Source organism: Erythrolamprus reginae, chromosome 8 (genome assembly GCF_031021105.1).
Source record: "Erythrolamprus reginae isolate rEryReg1 chromosome 8, rEryReg1.hap1, whole genome shotgun sequence".
NCBI lineage: Eukaryota > Metazoa > Chordata > Lepidosauria > Squamata > Dipsadidae > Erythrolamprus > Erythrolamprus reginae.
The window spans coordinates 53512047-53530064 of NC_091957.1; the positions used below are offsets into that span (position 1 = coordinate 53512047).

The window sequence follows — 18018 nt, forward strand, 5'->3', positions numbered from 1 at the left end:
CAAACATAGAAACATAGAAGTCTGACGGCAGAAAAAGACCTCATGGTCCATCTAGTCTGCCCTTATACTATTTTCTGTATTTTATCTTAGGATGGATATATGTTTATCCCAGGCATGTTTAAATTCAGTTACTGTGGATTTATCTACCACGTCTGCTGGAAGTTTGTTCCAAGGATCTACTACTCTTTCAGTAAAATAATATTTTCTCATGTTGCTTTTGATCTTTCCCCCAACTAACTTCAGATTGTGTCCCCTTGTTCTTGTGTTCACTTTCCTATTAAAAACACTTCCCTCCTGAACCTTATTTAACCCTTTAATATATTTAAATGTTTCGATCATGTCCCCCCTTTTCCTTCTGTCCTCCAGACTATACAGATTGAGTTCATGAAGTCTTTCCTGATACGTTTTATGCTTAAGACCTTCCACCGTTCTTGTAGCCCGTCTTTGGACCTGTTCAATTTTGTCAATATCTTTTTGTAGGTGAGGTCTCCAGAACTGAACACAGTATTCCAAATGTGGTCTCACCAGCATTCTATATATCAAGTCCAGCATTCTTACTTACTTACTTACTTACTTACTTACTTACTTACTTACTTACTTACTTACGTATTCACTCATTCATTCGTTTATTTAGTCCAATACATAATACACAATAAAGAAAAAGATATGTAATAATACAAGTAAAGAAAAGAATAGAAGAAAAGATATAAAAGTATAGGTGAACATATTTGAAAGGAAGAAAAGATAAATGAGATAAGGAGAAACGATTGGACAGGGGACGGAAGGCACACTGGTGCACTTATGCACGCCCCTTACTGACCTCTAAGGAACCTGGAGAGGTCAATCGTGGATAGTCTAAGGGAAAAATGTTTGGGGTTAGGGGTTGACACTACTGAGTCAGGTAATGAGTTCCACGCTTCGACAACTCGCTTGCTGAAGTCATATTTTTTACAGTCAAGTTTGGAGCGGTTAATATTAAGTTTGAATCTGCTGCGTGCTCTTCTGTTGTTGCGATTGGAGCTGAAACAGTCATTGATAGGTAGAACGTTGCAGCATATGATCTTGTGGGCAATACTTAGATCGTGTTTCAGGCGACGTAGTTCTAAGCTTTCTACACCTAGGATTGATATTCTGTGTCACACAGTGGCCCACCAATTGTCCGTGAGGATCTCGTCAACACTCTGCGGCCTGCATTGGCTGCCGATTAGTTTCTGGTAACAATTCAAAGTGTTGGTAATGACCTATAAAGCCCTATATGGCATTGGACCAGAATACCTTCAGAACCGTCTTCTGCTGCAGGAATCCCATCGGCCAAAAAGGTCCCACAGAGTTGGCCTTCTCCGGGTCCCGTCGACTAAACAATGTCATCTGGCAGGCCCCAGGGGAAGAGCCTTCTCTGTGGCGGCCCCGGCCCTCTGGAATTAACTACCCCCGGAGATTAGAACCACCCCCATCCTATTTGCCTTTCTTAAGTTACTGAAGACCCACCTATGTTGCTAGGCATGGAGTAATTGAGGTATCCCCGGGCTAATATAGTTTATATGACTGAGTTGTATGGTTTTAATGATGTGGGTTTTTAGATGTATTTCAATATTGGATTTATCATATTGTTTATCACTGTTGTGAGCCGCTATTGCAGTGCCATTTGTCTCAAATTTATTTACTTATTCAGGAGGGAAGTGTTTTTAATAGGAAAATGAACACAAGAATTCAAAGTGTTCTTTAAAGACCTTTAAAGCCCTACATGGCATTGGGCCAGAATACATCCGGAACCGCCTTCTACCGCACGAATCCCAGCGGCCGATAAGGTCCCACAGAGTTGGCCTTCTCCGGGTCCTGTCGACCAAACAATGTCGTTTGGTGGGCCCCAGGGGAAGAGCCTTCTCTGTGGCGGCCCCGGCCCTCTGGAATCAACTCCCCCCAGAGATTAGAATGGCCCCCACCCTCCTTGTCTTTCGCAAATTACTCAAGACCCACCTTTGTCGCCAGGCATGGGGGAGTTAGGATATTCCTTCCCCTAGGCCATTACAAGTTATGTATGGTATGTTTGTGTGTATGTTTGGTTTTTATAATAAGGGTTTTTAGTTGTTTTATTAAATTGGATTGTTACATGTTGTTTTTTTATCATTGTCGTTAGCCGCCCCGAGTCTGCGGAGAGTGGGGGCATACAAATCCAATAGATAGATAGATAGATAGATAGATAGATAGATAGATAGATAGATAGATAGATAAGAACAAGGGGGTACAATCTGAGGTTAGTTGGGGAAAAGATCAGAAGCAATGTGAAAAAATATTATTTGACTGAAAGAGTAGTAGATGCTTGGAACAAACTTCCAGCAGACGTGGTTGGTAAATCCAAAGTAACTGAATTTAAACATGCCTGGGATAAAACATAGCTCCATCCTAAGATAAAATACAGGAAATAGTATAAGGGAAGAGTAGATGGACCATGAGATCTTTTTCTGCTGTCAATCCCCTTATATAGAGCGCTGGTGAGACCACATTTGTAATACTGTGTTCAGTTCTGGAGACCTCACCTACAAAAAGATATTGACAAAACTGAACGAGTCCAAAGACGGGCTACAAGAATGGTGGACGGTCTTAAGCATAAAACGTATCAGGAAAGACTTCATGAACTCAATCTGTATAGTCTGGAGGACAGAAGGAAAAGGGGGGACATGATCGAAACATTTAAATATGTCAAAGGGTTAAATAAGGTTCAGGAGGGAAGTGTTTTAATAGGAAAGTGAACACAAGAACAAGGGGACACAATCTGAAGTTAGTTGGGGGAAAGATCAAAAGCAATGTGAGATAATATTATTTCACTGAAAGAGTAGTAGATCCTTGGAACAAACTTCCAGCAGACGTGGTTGATAAATCCAAAGTAACTGAATTTAAACATGCCTGGGATAAACATATATCCATCCTAAGATAAAACACAGGAAATAGTATAAGGGCAGACTAGATGGACCATGAGGTCTTTTTCTGCCGTCAGACTTCTATGTTTCTATGTTTCTATCTTCTATGTTTTTTTTCCCTATTGATGTTGCGTCCGGCTTTTCCAACCTCCGCATTGTAGAATTTTAATTGCCAACTTTTAACAATGGGGATTTAATCTCGCTTTCGAGTGAGATTCATGCAGTACTTGACTTTTTTGCTTCTTTTCCTTGAGCACGTTGGATGTTCTCGGCTCCCCATCAGACGTCTCTTGAACTTAACCTTTCTCAAAGCTGCACACAATAATGGGCTGGAAATGGAAATTTAGCAGAACGTCTCTGGGTAACAAGTGACCGTATTGTAATTATATTTGATATGCTGTGATTTGGAAATTAGTCCCCGAAGCCAGAGATCGGAAGGACTTTGAGGGAACTAAAAACAGAGGAAATTAATGAAGTGGTAAGAAGGGATATCTTTGAAGGATGGCGTTCTCGGAAACGCAGACAGGTCCTGTTGAAAGGGGTTTTTTTAAGCCAAGTCATGCTCAACCATGAAATACAGTGGTACCTCTACCTATGAATGCCTCTACTTACAAACCTTTCTAAATAAGAACCAGGTGTTCAAGATTTTTTTTTGCCTCTTCTCAAGAACCATTTTCCACTCACAAACCCGAGCCTCCGAAACTGTAACCAGAAAAGGCGGGAAGAAGCCTCCGTGGGGCCTCTCTAGGAATCTCCTGGGGGGAAACAGGGCTGGAAAAGGTGGGAAGAAGCCTCCATGGGGCCGCTCTAGGAATCTCCTGGGAGGAAACAGGGCCAGAAAAGGAGAGGAGAAGCCTCCATGGGGGCCTCTCTAGGAATCTCCTGGGAGGAAACAGGGCCTCCACTCTTCCTGTGGTTTCCTCAATTGCACGCATTATTTGCTTTTATATTGGGGAAAAATGCTTCTTCTTACAAACTTTTCTACTTAAGAACCAGGTCATGGAACAAATTAAATTCGTAAGTAGAGGTACCACTGTATTAACAGATCTCTGATGAATTGCTGGCTGGGTCTTAAAGCTGGACAACTGTGATAACATTTTGCTCTTTCTCTTCGTTTTCAGTGGATGGCTGCATTGATTGGCTGGTGGACCTCAAGAATTATATGGCCCTGGCAGGTGAGCCGGTGCGCGTGAAATGCGCCCTTTTCTACAGCTATATTCGCACAAACTACAGCATGGCTCAAAGCACAGGGCTGCGTCTGATGTGGTACAAAAACAAAGGGGATTTTGAAGAGCCCATCATCTTCTCAGAAGGGAGGATCAACAAAGATGAAGACTCCATCTGGTTTCACACTGCGGAAGTCCAAGACAGCGGCTTCTACACCTGCGTTTTAAGGTGGGTATCATGCAGGAGAAGTTGGATGGATGGATGGATGGGCAGATGAGCAAATGGGTGGATAGATAGTAGGTTGGTTGCTTGATTGGGTGGTTGGATGGATGGGCAGATAGATACATGGGTAGATGAGTAGATGAGTGGATAGTTGGATGGATGAATGGATGAGTGGGTGGGTAGAAGGGTAGATGGATAGGTGGGTAGGTGGGTGGGTGTTTGCTTGGAAGGATGGATGGATGGGAGGGTGGCTGGTTGCTTGAATGGGTGGGTAGGTTGGTGCATGAGTGGTTGCTTGGATGGATAGATGAGGATGGATGGATGGATGGATGGATTGCCAATGGCATGTGTAGCAAACAATGATGATCCTCATGATGCCACAAGATGTGCCTGTTCAAACAGACAGTGTAATATTTAATTTTAAAGGCAAATATATGCATGACATCATTTCATGACTTTAAGTAACATGTATCATTCATGTTGGGAATGCCTATGACCTTGGCTATGTTTCGGAGGCTTGGGAAGTCTCCATCCATCCAGATAAGCAATCGATCCAGATTTCCAGATCATCCTCCATTTTCAAGTGGTTATTGATACATTATTATTGTTGGTCAACATATTGAGATTCTTACTTGATGGTGTTAAAGATCTAAGCTGTTCTGTGAAAAGCCGCCTTTTGTAATTGACTTATGGTGATTTTGTCCATGCTAATAAATGTTCACGGTGCTTTGGGATAGCATGCAAGATGCTTATTGGAATTAACTTGGCTTTCTTTTTATCACCGTCGTCCTACTTCTATTTGCCGGTCTTTGGATTTTGTGATTTTCCCCCTCCATCGTTGTCATTGTTATTGTTGTGATGATTACGAGGCTGTTTCACTCTGGAACAACTTTGGGGTATCTTCAGTGACGGGCTCCTACAGGTACGGTCATTTGCTCAGAACCACTAGAAAATTTTTGAATTTTGTTCTTTTTTTCCCTTCTGGGCTCTGGGTATGTTTTTCTTATTGCAGTAAATGAGGTTGAATGTGTATAATTTTGGAAGAGCTGTGTGTGTGTGCGTGTGTGTACATACACATCCAGCTTATATAGTAGATCATGTATATTTTTTGTGTCTGTAATATGGCATATATACATAGAATTAAAGAGTATATTTTGGATGTTGAGTAATAGTAAATAAATAGGGAAATTGTCTCTCTTAAGGCAAGGAGAGGCATGGATTGTTGTGAGCCACCCCAAGTCTGCGGAGAGGGACGGCATACAAATCTAATAAATTATTATTATTATTATTATTATTATAGGCCAGGCACCCTAACCCTAACCCTTGATGTGAGTGACGTCAGGTTGGCCACCTTTAAGCCAGTCACATGACCTTCAAGCCACCCACCGGTCACATAATCAGCAAGCCACTCCTACCTGGTCACATGGTCAGCAAGCCACACCCACAAAATAAGCCACACCCACAACGTGATAGTAGAAAACTTTGCAGCCTTTCACTGTTGTCCTAATGTTTCTCTGTTACTAGCACCCATCTCATGTATATAAACAGTGTTATATCTATGTATACCATGTACAGTGATACCTTGTCATACAAACTTAATTGGTTCTGGGACGAGGTTCTTAAGGTGAAAAGTTTGTAAGATGAAACATGTTCCCATAGGAATCAATGGAAAAGCGATTAACGCGTGCAAGCCCAAAATTCACCCCTTTTACCAGCCAAAGCACCTGTTTTTGCACTGCTGGGATTTCCCTGAGGCTCCCCTCGCTGGGAAACCCCACCTCCAGACTTCTGTGTTTTTGCAATGCTGCGATTTCACTGAGGCTCCCCTCGCTGGGAAACCCCACCTCCAGACTTCTGTTGCCAGTGAAGTGCCCATTTTTGCGCTGCAGGATTCCCCTGCAGCATCACAAAAACACGGAAGTCCGGAGGTGGGGTTTCCCAGCGAGGGGAGCCTCGGGGAAATCCCAGCAGCTCAAAAACGGGTGCTTCGGTGGCAACGGAAGTCCGGAGGCGGGGCAGCCCAGCGGTGGCGGTGGGTTTGTAAGGTGAAAATAGTTTGTAAGAAGAGGCAAAAAAATCTTAAACCCCGGGTTTGTATCTCAAAAAGTTTGTATGACGAGGCGTTTGTAAGACGAGGTATCACTGTACTTGACAGCAGCCCTTCACTGGGTATCTTTCAGTTAAAGCAGATTCCACGTAGGAATAACCAACGTAATTTCATTCACTGTAATTTAAATCTGGTGGCTACGGATTTGAATTTCTGCTGAAAAAAACGAAGGACGAAGAAACTGGCCTTTCTGAGGATAAAGACAATGTAACCTGAGAAATACCTGTGCTGAACATACATTCCACACCGGGGACCACGGAGGTCAGACCTATTTCTTTTAAAATGAAATGAGTGTGACTATAAATGGCCCTCGGAGAACTTTAAAATGCAAAGAGCTCGAAACGCACATTTCCAAGTTAAAAGTTCCTCGGCTGCAAAGCCTGGGAAGCTGACAAGCAAACAAATGGGACAGCCAGGGGTCGTGACTCTGGCCCCGTCAGTATCTGACCTCTGTCCATCACCGTCTCTCCTGTGACTTCCTGATAGGACAGAATATTTTTGGTGTTTATCTGAAGCAATTGGCGGCCGTTAGGGGCAAAAAAAAAAAAAAATAGAGCCCGTGGAAGTCCACAGTGCAATAAGGAATTGAGTTGGAGTTATGTGTCTCTTTTTAGATTGCAAAAGTGTTCTACCAAGAAAGGAAGGAAGGAAGGAAAGGAGGGGAAGGAAGGAGAGAAAGAGAGCGAAAGAAAGAAGGAAGGAAGGAAGAGGAGGGAAGTGGGGGAGGGAGGGAGGGAAGGAAGGAGAGAGAGAGAGAAAGAAAGAAAGAAGGAAAGAAGGAAGGAGAAAGAGAGAGAGAGAGAGAAAGAAGGAAGGAAAGAGAGAGAAAGAGAAAGAAAGAAAGAAGGAAGTAAAGAAAAAAAAGAAAGAAAGAAAGATAGATAGAAAGAAAGAGGGAAGGAAGGAAGGAAAGTAAGGAAGGAAGGAGAGAAAGAGAAAGAAAGAAAGAAGGAAGGAAGTAAGGAAGTAAGGAAGGAAAGAAGGAAGGAAGGAGAAAGAGAGAGAGAAAGAAGGAAGGAAGGAAAGAGAGAGAAAGAGAAAGAAAGGAGGAAAGAAAGAAAGAAAAGGAATCCGGGCTAATTTGCTGATGTGTGGGTTTTAACTGGGGTTATTGTTTTAATTTATACTTGACTTCTATTTATTGTTAACTGTACTTTTTTATATTGTTGTAAGCTACCCTCAATCCTTTGGGATTGGGCAGTATAGAAGTCGAATGTATGTATGAATGAATGAATGAATGAATGAATGAATGACTGAATACCTACCTACCTACCCACCTACCCACCAGCTGCATTGGTGGCTGATTGATTTCCAAATTCAATTCAAAGGGTCGGTTATGACCTATGAAGCCCTACATGGCATTGGACCAGATTATTTGCGGGACTGTCTTCTGCCTCATGTGTCCCGGTGGCCAGTCAGGTCCCACAGAGTCGGCCTTCTCCAGGTCCCGTCACCTAGACAATGTCGCCTGGCGGGACCTGGGGAAGAGCCTTCTTTGTGGTGGCCCTGGCCCTTTGGAACCAGCTCCCCCCAGAGATTTGCACTGCCCCCACCGTCCCCGCCTTCCACAAGAGCTTCAAGATCCATCTTTCCCGACAGGCTTGGGGACATTACTAACATCTTGCTCTGGCTGATGAATGAATTCATGTTGATTGCCTGAATATGATTGATGGGTTTTTAAAAGAAACTGGGGCTTTAGTATGTTTTTAAATTTAGATTTCTGTATGTTATGTATTGTTGTCCTTCCTTCCTTCTTTCCTTCCCTCTCTCTTTCCATTCATCCCTCCCTTTCACCCTTCCCTCTCTCTCTCCCTCCCTCCCTTTCTTCCTCTTTCTCCCTCCATCTCCGTCTCTTTTTCCTTTCCTCCCTCCCCTCTATCTTTCCCTCCCCCCTTTCTCCCTCCCTTCTCTCCCTCTTTTCCTTCCCCTTCCCCTTCTCCATCTCTTTACCTCCATCCCTCCTTCCCTCCTCCCTCTCTTCCTCCCATTTCTCTCTCTCTCCCCCCCTCCCTCACCTTGCTCTTCCAGTATGTAACTCTTTCTCCCTCCATCTCCATCTCTTTCCCTCCCTCCTTCTCCTTCTCCCTCCCCTCTCCTTCTTTTCCTTCCCCTTTACTACCTCTTTACCTCCGTCCCTCCTTCCCTCCACCACTCTTCCTTCCATCCCTTCCTCTTTCTCCCTGCTTTCCCCTCCCTCCCTCTCTCTCCATCTTCTTCCTTCCTTCCTTCCTTCCTTCCTTCCTTCCTACTTAGCACTACCACTTCACAGTGCTTTACAGCCCTCTCTCTTTCCCTCCCTCTTCCTCCCTCCTCTCTCTCCATCCCTTCCTTTCCCTCCATCCCTCTCTCTCATCCTTCCCCCCCTCTCTCTTCTTCCCTTTCTTCCTCCTTCTCCCTCCATCTCCATCTCTTTACCTCTGTCCCTCCTTCCCTCCTCCCTCTCTTCCTCCCATCTCTCTCTCTCTCTCCCCCGCCCTCACCTTGTTCTTCTGGTATATAACTCTCCCCTGAGTTCTGAACCGGGTCTCTTGGACCTTCGTGTCCAAGGACCCCCATGAAGAACAGCAACCAAGATGTCCTGATATCTAAAGCCCGAATACAAAGCGCCATTTGTTCTGTGGGGAAGGGCTGAGCCATTAATCTTTCCGCTCTTGCTGATGCAACCAGAGTTTAAATCTGTCAGCGTTTCCATTGCAAGGCCTCATTTTTCAAGAACGTAACAAATCAGCTGGAAAAATTCCACTCTGGATTGAAACGTTGCTCGCTAAAGGGCCGAGGCTCCGATTGTTTCCGAAAAGTGCACGCTTCCAAAGTCTGGCGTCATTCATCAGCGTGCCAAAATCCAGAGGAAGTGAATGGATGACTTGTACAATGATAATGGTGACCGTGATGATTTGGCTAATTGTAAAGAAACAAAACCAGGTCCCTCTACCCTCCCAACCTCCCAAAGTTAGAAACTGTTAAAAACTCCAACCCTCCTCTCTTTCATTATTGCATCATCACCATCACCATCTTCATCATCTTCATCATCATCTTCATCTTCTTCTTCACCATTATCTTCATCACCCCAACCCTTCTTTCTTTTGTTATTGCTTCATCTTCTTCATCATCTTTATCATCATCTTCATAATCTTCTTCTTCATCATCATCTTCATCACCCCAACCCTTCTTTCTTTTGTTATTGCATCATCACCATCACCACCTTCATCTTCTTCATCATTTTCATCATCTTTATCATCATCTTCATCATTATCATCTTCATCTTCTTCACCATTAACTTCCTCATCATCTTCCTCATCATCATCACCCCAACCCTTCTTTCTTTTGTTATTGCATCATCACCATCACCACCATCACTCTCTCCATCTTCTTCACCATCTTCATCATCGTCATCTTCATGTTCTTCTCCATCTTTATCATCATAATCTTCATCATCTCCATCTTCATCATCATCTTCATAAACATCATCTTCTTCTTCATCATCATCCTTATCCTTCAGCATCTCACCATTGTAATCCAAAGATTGTGACTTTGCGGTTTGCGTTCTGCCTCAGTGATCGTTGTCCTAAATCTTGGATGGAGCTCTTTCCTGGGCGTTCTCTAGGTCTATTTTTGTTTTAGCATTATTTTGGGAAAATGCAAGAAATCAGTCCAGCGATTCCTCTGTAGTCAGGCCTTTGGAGATGAGGCCTTAGTGGCCATCCATGAACTTGCTTAGAGGACAGAAAACACAGATGTACAATGTGTTTTCCTTCTAGAGAGGAAAAGATCACATCTACAACAAACAAAGTGGATTTGATGCCAACCCCAGTCCTGCATCCGTCTTTCTTTCTTTCTTTCTTTCTTTCTTTCTTTCTTTCTTTCTTTCCTTCCTTCCTTCCTTCCTTCCTTCCTTCTTTCTCTCTTCTTCTTTCTTTCTTTCTTTTTTCTTCCTTCCTTCCTTCTTTCTCTCTCTCTCTCTTTTTCTTCCTTCCTTTCTTTCCTCCTCCTCCAGAGTCATCAGACATTTAAGCCTGAAAACAAATACAAAAAGCTTCTAACTAGGCAGAAACAATGAAGATTCATAGCCTCTTTGAGTTGATGCACCCCGATCTGTTAATTATTTCCATCGTTAACTGCTGAGTTTTGCACAAAAAAATTACTAATCTTTGGTCTTGACTGATGCAAAAGGAGATTTATTAGCATGGAAAATGCATTTTCTTCTTCTTCTTCTTCTTCTTCTTCTTCTTCTTCTTCTTCTTCTTCTTCTTCTTCTTCTTCTTCTTCTTCTTCTTCTCCTTCTCCTTCTCCTTCTCCTACTCCTACTCCTACTCCTACTCCTATTCCTACTCCCCCTTAATCAATCAATCAATCAATCAATTTTATAGCCACTTATCTCATTTAATGATTCTGGGTGGCTTATAATTTTTTAAAAATAATTTCAATTAAAATTGGGATACCATTTTAAAACAATAACAGCAATAGGGCGACCCAAAACCAAAATACATAGCAACCAAGATACTTGGCCAATTAACAATAAATCCAGGAAACCATGCTCTTCACACCTTCAGGATCCAGGAATATGTCCAGGTTTTGAAGGCCTTACGAAAGGCTGACAAGGGACGAGGCCATTCTAATCTCTTAGGAGAGGATGCTCCATAGAGCAGGGGCCACTGCAGAAAAGGCCCATCTTCAGCCAATGCTCTCAGGCTGATGGGACCTCCAGCATGCCCATTCTGATCAATCTACAGGGTTATTCAAAAAGAATGCATTGATTTCATGACGCATTGCTTCAGTTCTCAAGCATCCTCATATAGTGAGTCAGTGATCATTTGAAAGAGGAGTTATCTAAGTTTTGAAGGCCACATCGAACACTTGTATGGCAGGGAATAAAAGACGATTATGAGTAGAATACGTGTGACTTGTATGGAGCTTTGAATTACTTTTCCTTTAATAAAATACTGCGTCATGAAATTGGTTCATTCTTTTTCAATAGCCCTGTATTTGGATAGGTAAGAGATTCCTGGAAAAAGGTGATCCCTCAAGGCAAACCACCAGGAATTCTGCAGTTTCCATTTTTTGCTTCTCCAATAATTTTATTAAGCATTACCGTGATAGAGATAAAAGCCCACTCAAACTACAAAAATGCCGCCGGTGGTCTTCATCCCCCGGCGCATTCTGCAGGAGGCCCAGGGGACACGGAGACTGGCAGAACCGCCATTTTGAACATGCGGCCGAGATCTCGCGAGGCTTCGCGAGATCTCGGCCGAAAATTTCGGTCAGGGTGGCTTGACCGATGACGGTTCGGGCGGAGCCTGCCAGCCATATAAAAGGGCTGGCAGGCTCGGAGTTCGGCCTTTTCGCCCGGACTCGTCGTGGAGGCAAACACCCACCCGCCCTCCCTATCTTGCAGTGTGCCACTGTGGGTCGCCCTAGGGGGCCGAATAGGAATTTTTGGCGGTCTGGGCACTTGGCCATGACCGTTTTTTCGCCTATTCCACACTGGGGAGATGGATGAAGCGGTTAGGGGGTGCTTGCACCTGTTTAGGTTAATTGGCTTACCTTTGGTCATTTGGGTAGGCAGGTTAGGGGCGGAAAACTGGGTGGTGGTTTAGCAACTGCGTGTTCTCCGTTGGGCATCTTTGGGGATGATTGACAGGTTCTCTCCAAAGGCTTGTGGTATTGGCGACCTGAGCAGTTGGGGGGAACCTGTCTTTGGGTCCCGCCCATTTAATTCCCCTTGTAGGGGTTAGCCGGTGGGACCTCCCACATGCAAGTGCATGGCAAGGTCTCAGGTGAGGGAGTGGTCCCTCACCTGGATTAGCATGGAGCTACGCCCATAAGTTGCCCCAGAAGTTTATTCTACGTCATTTTCCGCCCCGGAAGCAATTGTTTGACCCTGCGGGTCCTTGTTAGGGTTATAGTTAATTATGCTAATTGCTGATTTATTTAAATAAATTATGCAAATATATTTTAATAAAAATGACCCAGTTTTAAATCCAGCTCTTGTGTCTGTGTCGTTACTCTGCCTCTCCTGCAAAAGGTTTAGAGGAACAGAATAGAGAAGAAGAAATAAAAAGTGCAGAAAGAAAAATAAATAAAAGAAAAGGAAGAATGGTGGGGAAAAACAGGGAAAAAAGAAAAATATGAAGAAAAAAGAGGAAGGAGTGATTTTTCCCTGTTTGGATCCGAGTGTCTCATTTAAAAAAAACCAAAAACCTAAAATTTAACACTACAGTAATTATGACTGCCACTTCCCACTCTCATCCTTCTCCACATGATCGGGAAAAAACCCACAACACAACACAATCTCCTCTCCTTCTTTTCTTCTTTCAGAGCTTTGGAATAAATATCTGGCGGATAACTCAGCCATTGAAAAAAGCTCAGGGGGATTAAATGTCAAAACCAACATCTATATGGAACTTCGATAGTTGCCAGAGGTGACAATTCCCTGATTACCTTCAAGCCGATCGGCCAACGAAAGATTTCTGTAGCATTTTAGAGAGTCCGATCCAGCAATTGGATTTTGCAATGGGACCTCTCTAGGAATCTCCTGGAGGAAACAGGGCCTCCACCTTTGCGTGTGTGTGTGTGTGTGTATTTATTTATTTATTTATAGAAACATAGAAACATAGAAGACTGATGGCAGAAAAAGACCTCATGGTCCATCTAGTCTGCCCTTATACTATTTCCTGTATTTTATCTTACAATGGATATATGTTTATCCCAGGAATGTTTAAATTCAGTTACTGTGGATTTACCAACCACGTCTGCTGGAAGTTTGTTCCAAGGATCTACTACTCTTTCAGTGAAATAATATTTTCTCATGTTGCTTTTGATCTTTCCCCCAACTAACTTCAGATTGTGTCCCCTTGTTCTTGTGTTCACTTTCCTATTAAAAACACTTCCCTCCTGAACCTTATTTAACCCGTTAACATATTTAAATGTTTCGATCATGTCCCCCCTTTTCCTTCTGTCCTCCTTATTTATTTATTTATTTATTTATTTATTTATTTATTTATTTATTTATTTATTTATTTATTTATTTATTCATTCATTCATTCATTCATTCATTCATTCATTCATTCATTCATTCATTCATTCATTAAATTTGTATGCCGGGGCAGCTCACAACAGTAATAGAAAAACAATGTACAATACAAATCTAATAATTAAAACTAAAAACCCATAATTTAAAAAACATGCACACGACATACCGTACATAAACAATATAGGCCTGGGGAAGTTATCTCAGTTCCCCCATGCCTGACGGCCGAGGTGGGTTTTAAGGAGTTTACGAAAGTTTATATAATAGTTTTATAAAAGTTTATATAATAACAGTTTATATAATAGATAATGTATATTTTTGTGTGCCTGTGTGTAATATGTATGTACACATATGGCATATATACATAGAATTAATTAAAGAGTATATTTTGGATGTTCAGTAATAGCAAATAGATAGGGAAATTGCATCTCTTTGAGGCGAAGGGAGGCCAAGCCCTTGATGTGAGTGACGTCAAGTTGGCCACCTTTAAGCCAGTCACATGACATTTAAGCCACCTTGGTCACATGATCGTCGAGCCACTCCCACCTGGTCACATGGCCAGCAAGCCACACCCACAAAATAACCCACAATGTGGTAGTAAAAATTTTTGTAGCTCTTCACTGCTCTTCCTCCTTGGAGTTCTTAGATTGCCTTGATGCTAACAATAAGAAAATGTTATTTGGAACAGAAAAAATGTTCTCTTTTTTTTTTTCTGTAAAATTCTTCTTATGATAGAAGAGGTTTATGCGTGTTGTGTGAGACTGTTCCTCCTCCCACCAGCTTCTACCTATTGGAATATATTATGGATGCTAGTACCACCGTAGTTTTATTCTTGTGCTCTGCCCAGGGTCTACAAACTCATTCATTTCCTTGACCTCCACTGTTCCTGCTCTCGCCCAGGAAAATTAAAGCTATAATGAACACAAATATAAAACATCAACTCCCTTCCTGAGGAACATTAACAGGGTAGCTCTTTTATTATTGTTATTATTATTCTAGCAGTACAAGGTGAAAAGCTGTCGCGATGAAGCTGGCAACAGCCATTCAACAAATATACCATTAAAAGCATCCATCAACTTCCAGATCAAGTGGGGATGGAATAATATGCAGGAGGTAGAGAGACAACCATCCATATCTCCGGGACCACCTTCTGCCGCACGAATCCCAGCGACCGGTTAGGTCCCACAGAGTTGGCCTTCTCCGGGTCCCGTCGACTAAGCAATGTTGTTTGGCGGGACTCAGGAGAAGAGCCTTCTCTGTGGTGGCCCCGACCCCCTGGAACCAGCTCCCCCCAGATATCAGGGTTGCCCCCACCCTCCTTACCTTTCGCAAGCTCCTTAAAACCCACCTCTGTCGTCAGGCATGGGGGAATTGAAATTTCCCTTCCCCCTAGGCTTATAGAATTTATACATGGTATGCTTGTATGTATGAGTGGTTCTTTAAATAGGGGTTTTTTAGATTGTCTTTTAATATTAGATTTGTTTACACTGTCTTTTTATATTGTTGTTAGCCGCCCCGAGTCTTCGGAGAGGGGCGGCATACAAATCTAATAAATAAAATAAACAAATAAATTTTCTCAGGCATCTTTTCATGAGAACCCGGAACAAGACAGATGGGTGTTATGATGGGGAGTCCACACCTTTACGTATTCATGCGTCACCTTTCATCCCCAAACTAATTTGCAGAATTTACACACTTACTCTGTTTTTCTCCCCGGGGACAGCCCTGTAACGTAGGCTCGGTGGAACGAGACTCTTCGGAGGTCCTTCAGTTGCCAGGAACTGCATGAGACATGATATTGATGAAGTCATGTCATTACATCAGAATTTCTCCCCCGTCCAGCCCCCAAAATTGGGGTAATTTAAGAAATAAAATAGTGTACAAAGAGGGGAGTACATATTTGATGTTATGATGGACATTCCTTGAGTACATTTGGTAACCGCATCTTTAATGAGGACTCAACTTTATTTTATAGGTAGGGTAGGGAAGAATAGTATAGTATAGTATAGTATAGTATAGTATAGTATAGTATAGTATAGTATAGTATAGTATAGTATAGTTTGGTATAGTATAGTTTGGTATAGTATAGTATAGTATAGTATAGTATAGTATAGTATAGTATAGTATAGTATAGTATAGTATAGTATAGTACAGTACAGTATAGTATAGTATAGTATAGTATAGTTGTTCTGTCGAGCTCTCTGGTAGAATCCTCCCAAAAATTCACAGGGACAAATTTCAGACACACAGACGTTTGAAAATTCAAAACAATGTTCTTTATAATGAAAAGTCACTTAAACCAAGCCTCTTTTGGGATAGCAAAGAACACTCGTCTCCAAACAAACTGGTAATTTGTGCAAGTCCCTTATCAGTTCTGTGATACTTAGCTTGCAGCTGTGAGGCAATTCACAGTCCTTCTTCTTTCACAAAGTGAAACACACTTTGCTCTGGTTTAGTTTCAAAGCGGGGGGAAATCAGCACACAAAAGGTCAAAGTCAGTAAAGCAGTCATGAAACACAATGATCAGATAATCCTCCACAATGGCCAAACCCACAGGCTGCTCTTTATAGCAGCCTCACTAATTGCCACAGCCCCACCCAACCACAGGTGGCCTCATTTTCTTTGATAATAATCTCTCAGTTGTTGTTGCCTATGCATCGCTCTCCGCATGCGTGGCTGTATCATTAACTCTTGTTCTGAATCCAAGGAGGAGCGAGATAATTGATCTCCTTCTGAGCTGTTTGCCACACTCTCCTCCTCCTTGTCACTCATGTCTTTTTGGTCAGAGGAGCCTTCATCATCAGATTCCACCGGGGGCAAAACAGGCCTGCAGCATGTGGATGTCTCCCCCACATCCACAGTCCTTGGGGCAGGAGCTGGGCCAGAGCTAACCACAACAATAGTATAGAACAGGAATAAAATAAAATAGAATAGAATAGAATTTGGAATGAAGAATATAATAGAATAGATTTGGCAAAGAAGCAAAGAAATTGCCAAGAATCATTAAAGTCTTGTGCATCCGAGCATCCTCACATGAGATTTTGCCTCCTAAGCATGTGCAGGAGCTGAATCTTGCACCGGCACATGTGCGCCGATCACCGGAAGCCCCAGTGATGGGGAGCCCTTCACTAAGCATAGCGTAGCACAGCATAGAACAGAACAGAACAATACAGAACAGAATCCTAAGGCAGGAAAGGACCATGGAGATCTTCTAATCCCACTCTTGTCAGGAGACTTCACATAATCCTGGACAAATGGTTATCCAACCTCTTCTTAAAAACCTCCCGTGTCGGAGCTTCCACAAATTTTTATTTATTTATTTTATTTATTTATTTATTCATTTGTCCAGCACACAAATACATAGGAAGAAAAATAGACATGTGATAATATAAAAGAGGGTGAAAGTGAAGGTAGAGGAGAGGATATATGAAAGGAAGAGAATATATAAGATAGGTGAAAGAAAGGAAAGACAATTGGACAGGGGACGAAAGGCACACCAGTGCACTTATGTACGCCCCTTACTGGCCTCTTAGGAACCTGGAGAGGTCAATCGTGGAGAGTCTAAGGGAGAAATGTTGGGGGTTAGGGGTTGACACAATTCAGTCAGGTAATGAGTTCCACGCTTCGATAACTCGATTGTTGAAATCATATTTTTTACAGTCAAGTTTGGTGCGGTTCGTATTAAGTTTGACTCTGTTGCGTGCTCTTGTGTTATTGCGGTTGAAGCTGAAGTAGTCATTGACTGGTACACGTTGCAGCATATGATCTTGTGGGCAATACTCAAATCGTGTTTTAGGCCCCGTAGTTCTAGGCTTTCAAGGCCCAGGATTGTTAGTCTGTTTTCGTAGGATATTCTGTTTCGAGTGGAGGAGTGAAGGGCTCTTCTGGTGAAATATCTTTGGACATTTTCTAGGGTGTTGATGTCTGAGATGTGATATGGGTTCCAGACAGATGAGCAGTAGTCTAGGATGGGTCTGGCAAAAGTTTTGTAGGCTCTTGTGAGTAGAGTGAGATTGCCTGAGCAGAAGCTGCGTAGGATCAGGGTAACAAATCTAGAGGCTTTTTTGGCGATATTGTTGCAGTGGGCTTTAGCACTTAGGTCGTTTGATATTAGTATTCCAAGGTCTTTTACTGAGTGTGGGTTGGCTGCGAGAATTTGTTTATTCAGTTCGTATGTGCGGTTTGGATTCTTTTTGCCGATGTGGAGGGTAGAGCATTTGTTGGTTGATATTTGAAGTTGCCAGGTGTTAGACCAGTCTGAGACAAAGTCCAGGTCTTTTTGGAGGCTGAGTGTGCCGTCCGTGGTGCTGAAAGGTTTCACATCGTCGGCAAAAAGAACACAGTTGCTTTCGATATGGTCACAGAGATCATTGATGTAGAGAATTAAGAGAGTAGGACCTAATACACTTCCCTGGGGAACGCCACTTATGACAGGGGCGGGGGTGAAGATGGCGCTACCAATTTTGACAATTCTGGAGACCAGACGTTCCACTCGTTAATTGTTCTCCCTGTCGGGAAAATGTCCCCTTAGTTCCAGACTGGATGTCTCTTTAACGAGCTTCCAGCCTGTTGCTTTC

The 18018-nt window shown here is 42.7% G+C and overlaps 1 protein-coding gene across 1 annotated transcript in view; it reads left to right on the forward strand.

Moving 5' to 3' along the window:
* Nucleotides 1–18018, forward strand: part of IL1RAPL2 (interleukin 1 receptor accessory protein like 2) — a 336211-nt gene that overhangs the window by 163283 nt on the left and 154910 nt on the right. The window contains exon 2 of the mRNA XM_070759926.1: nucleotides 4040–4313. Coding sequence (XP_070616027.1) covers nucleotides 4040–4313 — 274 coding nt within the window. The remainder of the gene's footprint in view (nucleotides 1–4039; nucleotides 4314–18018) is intronic.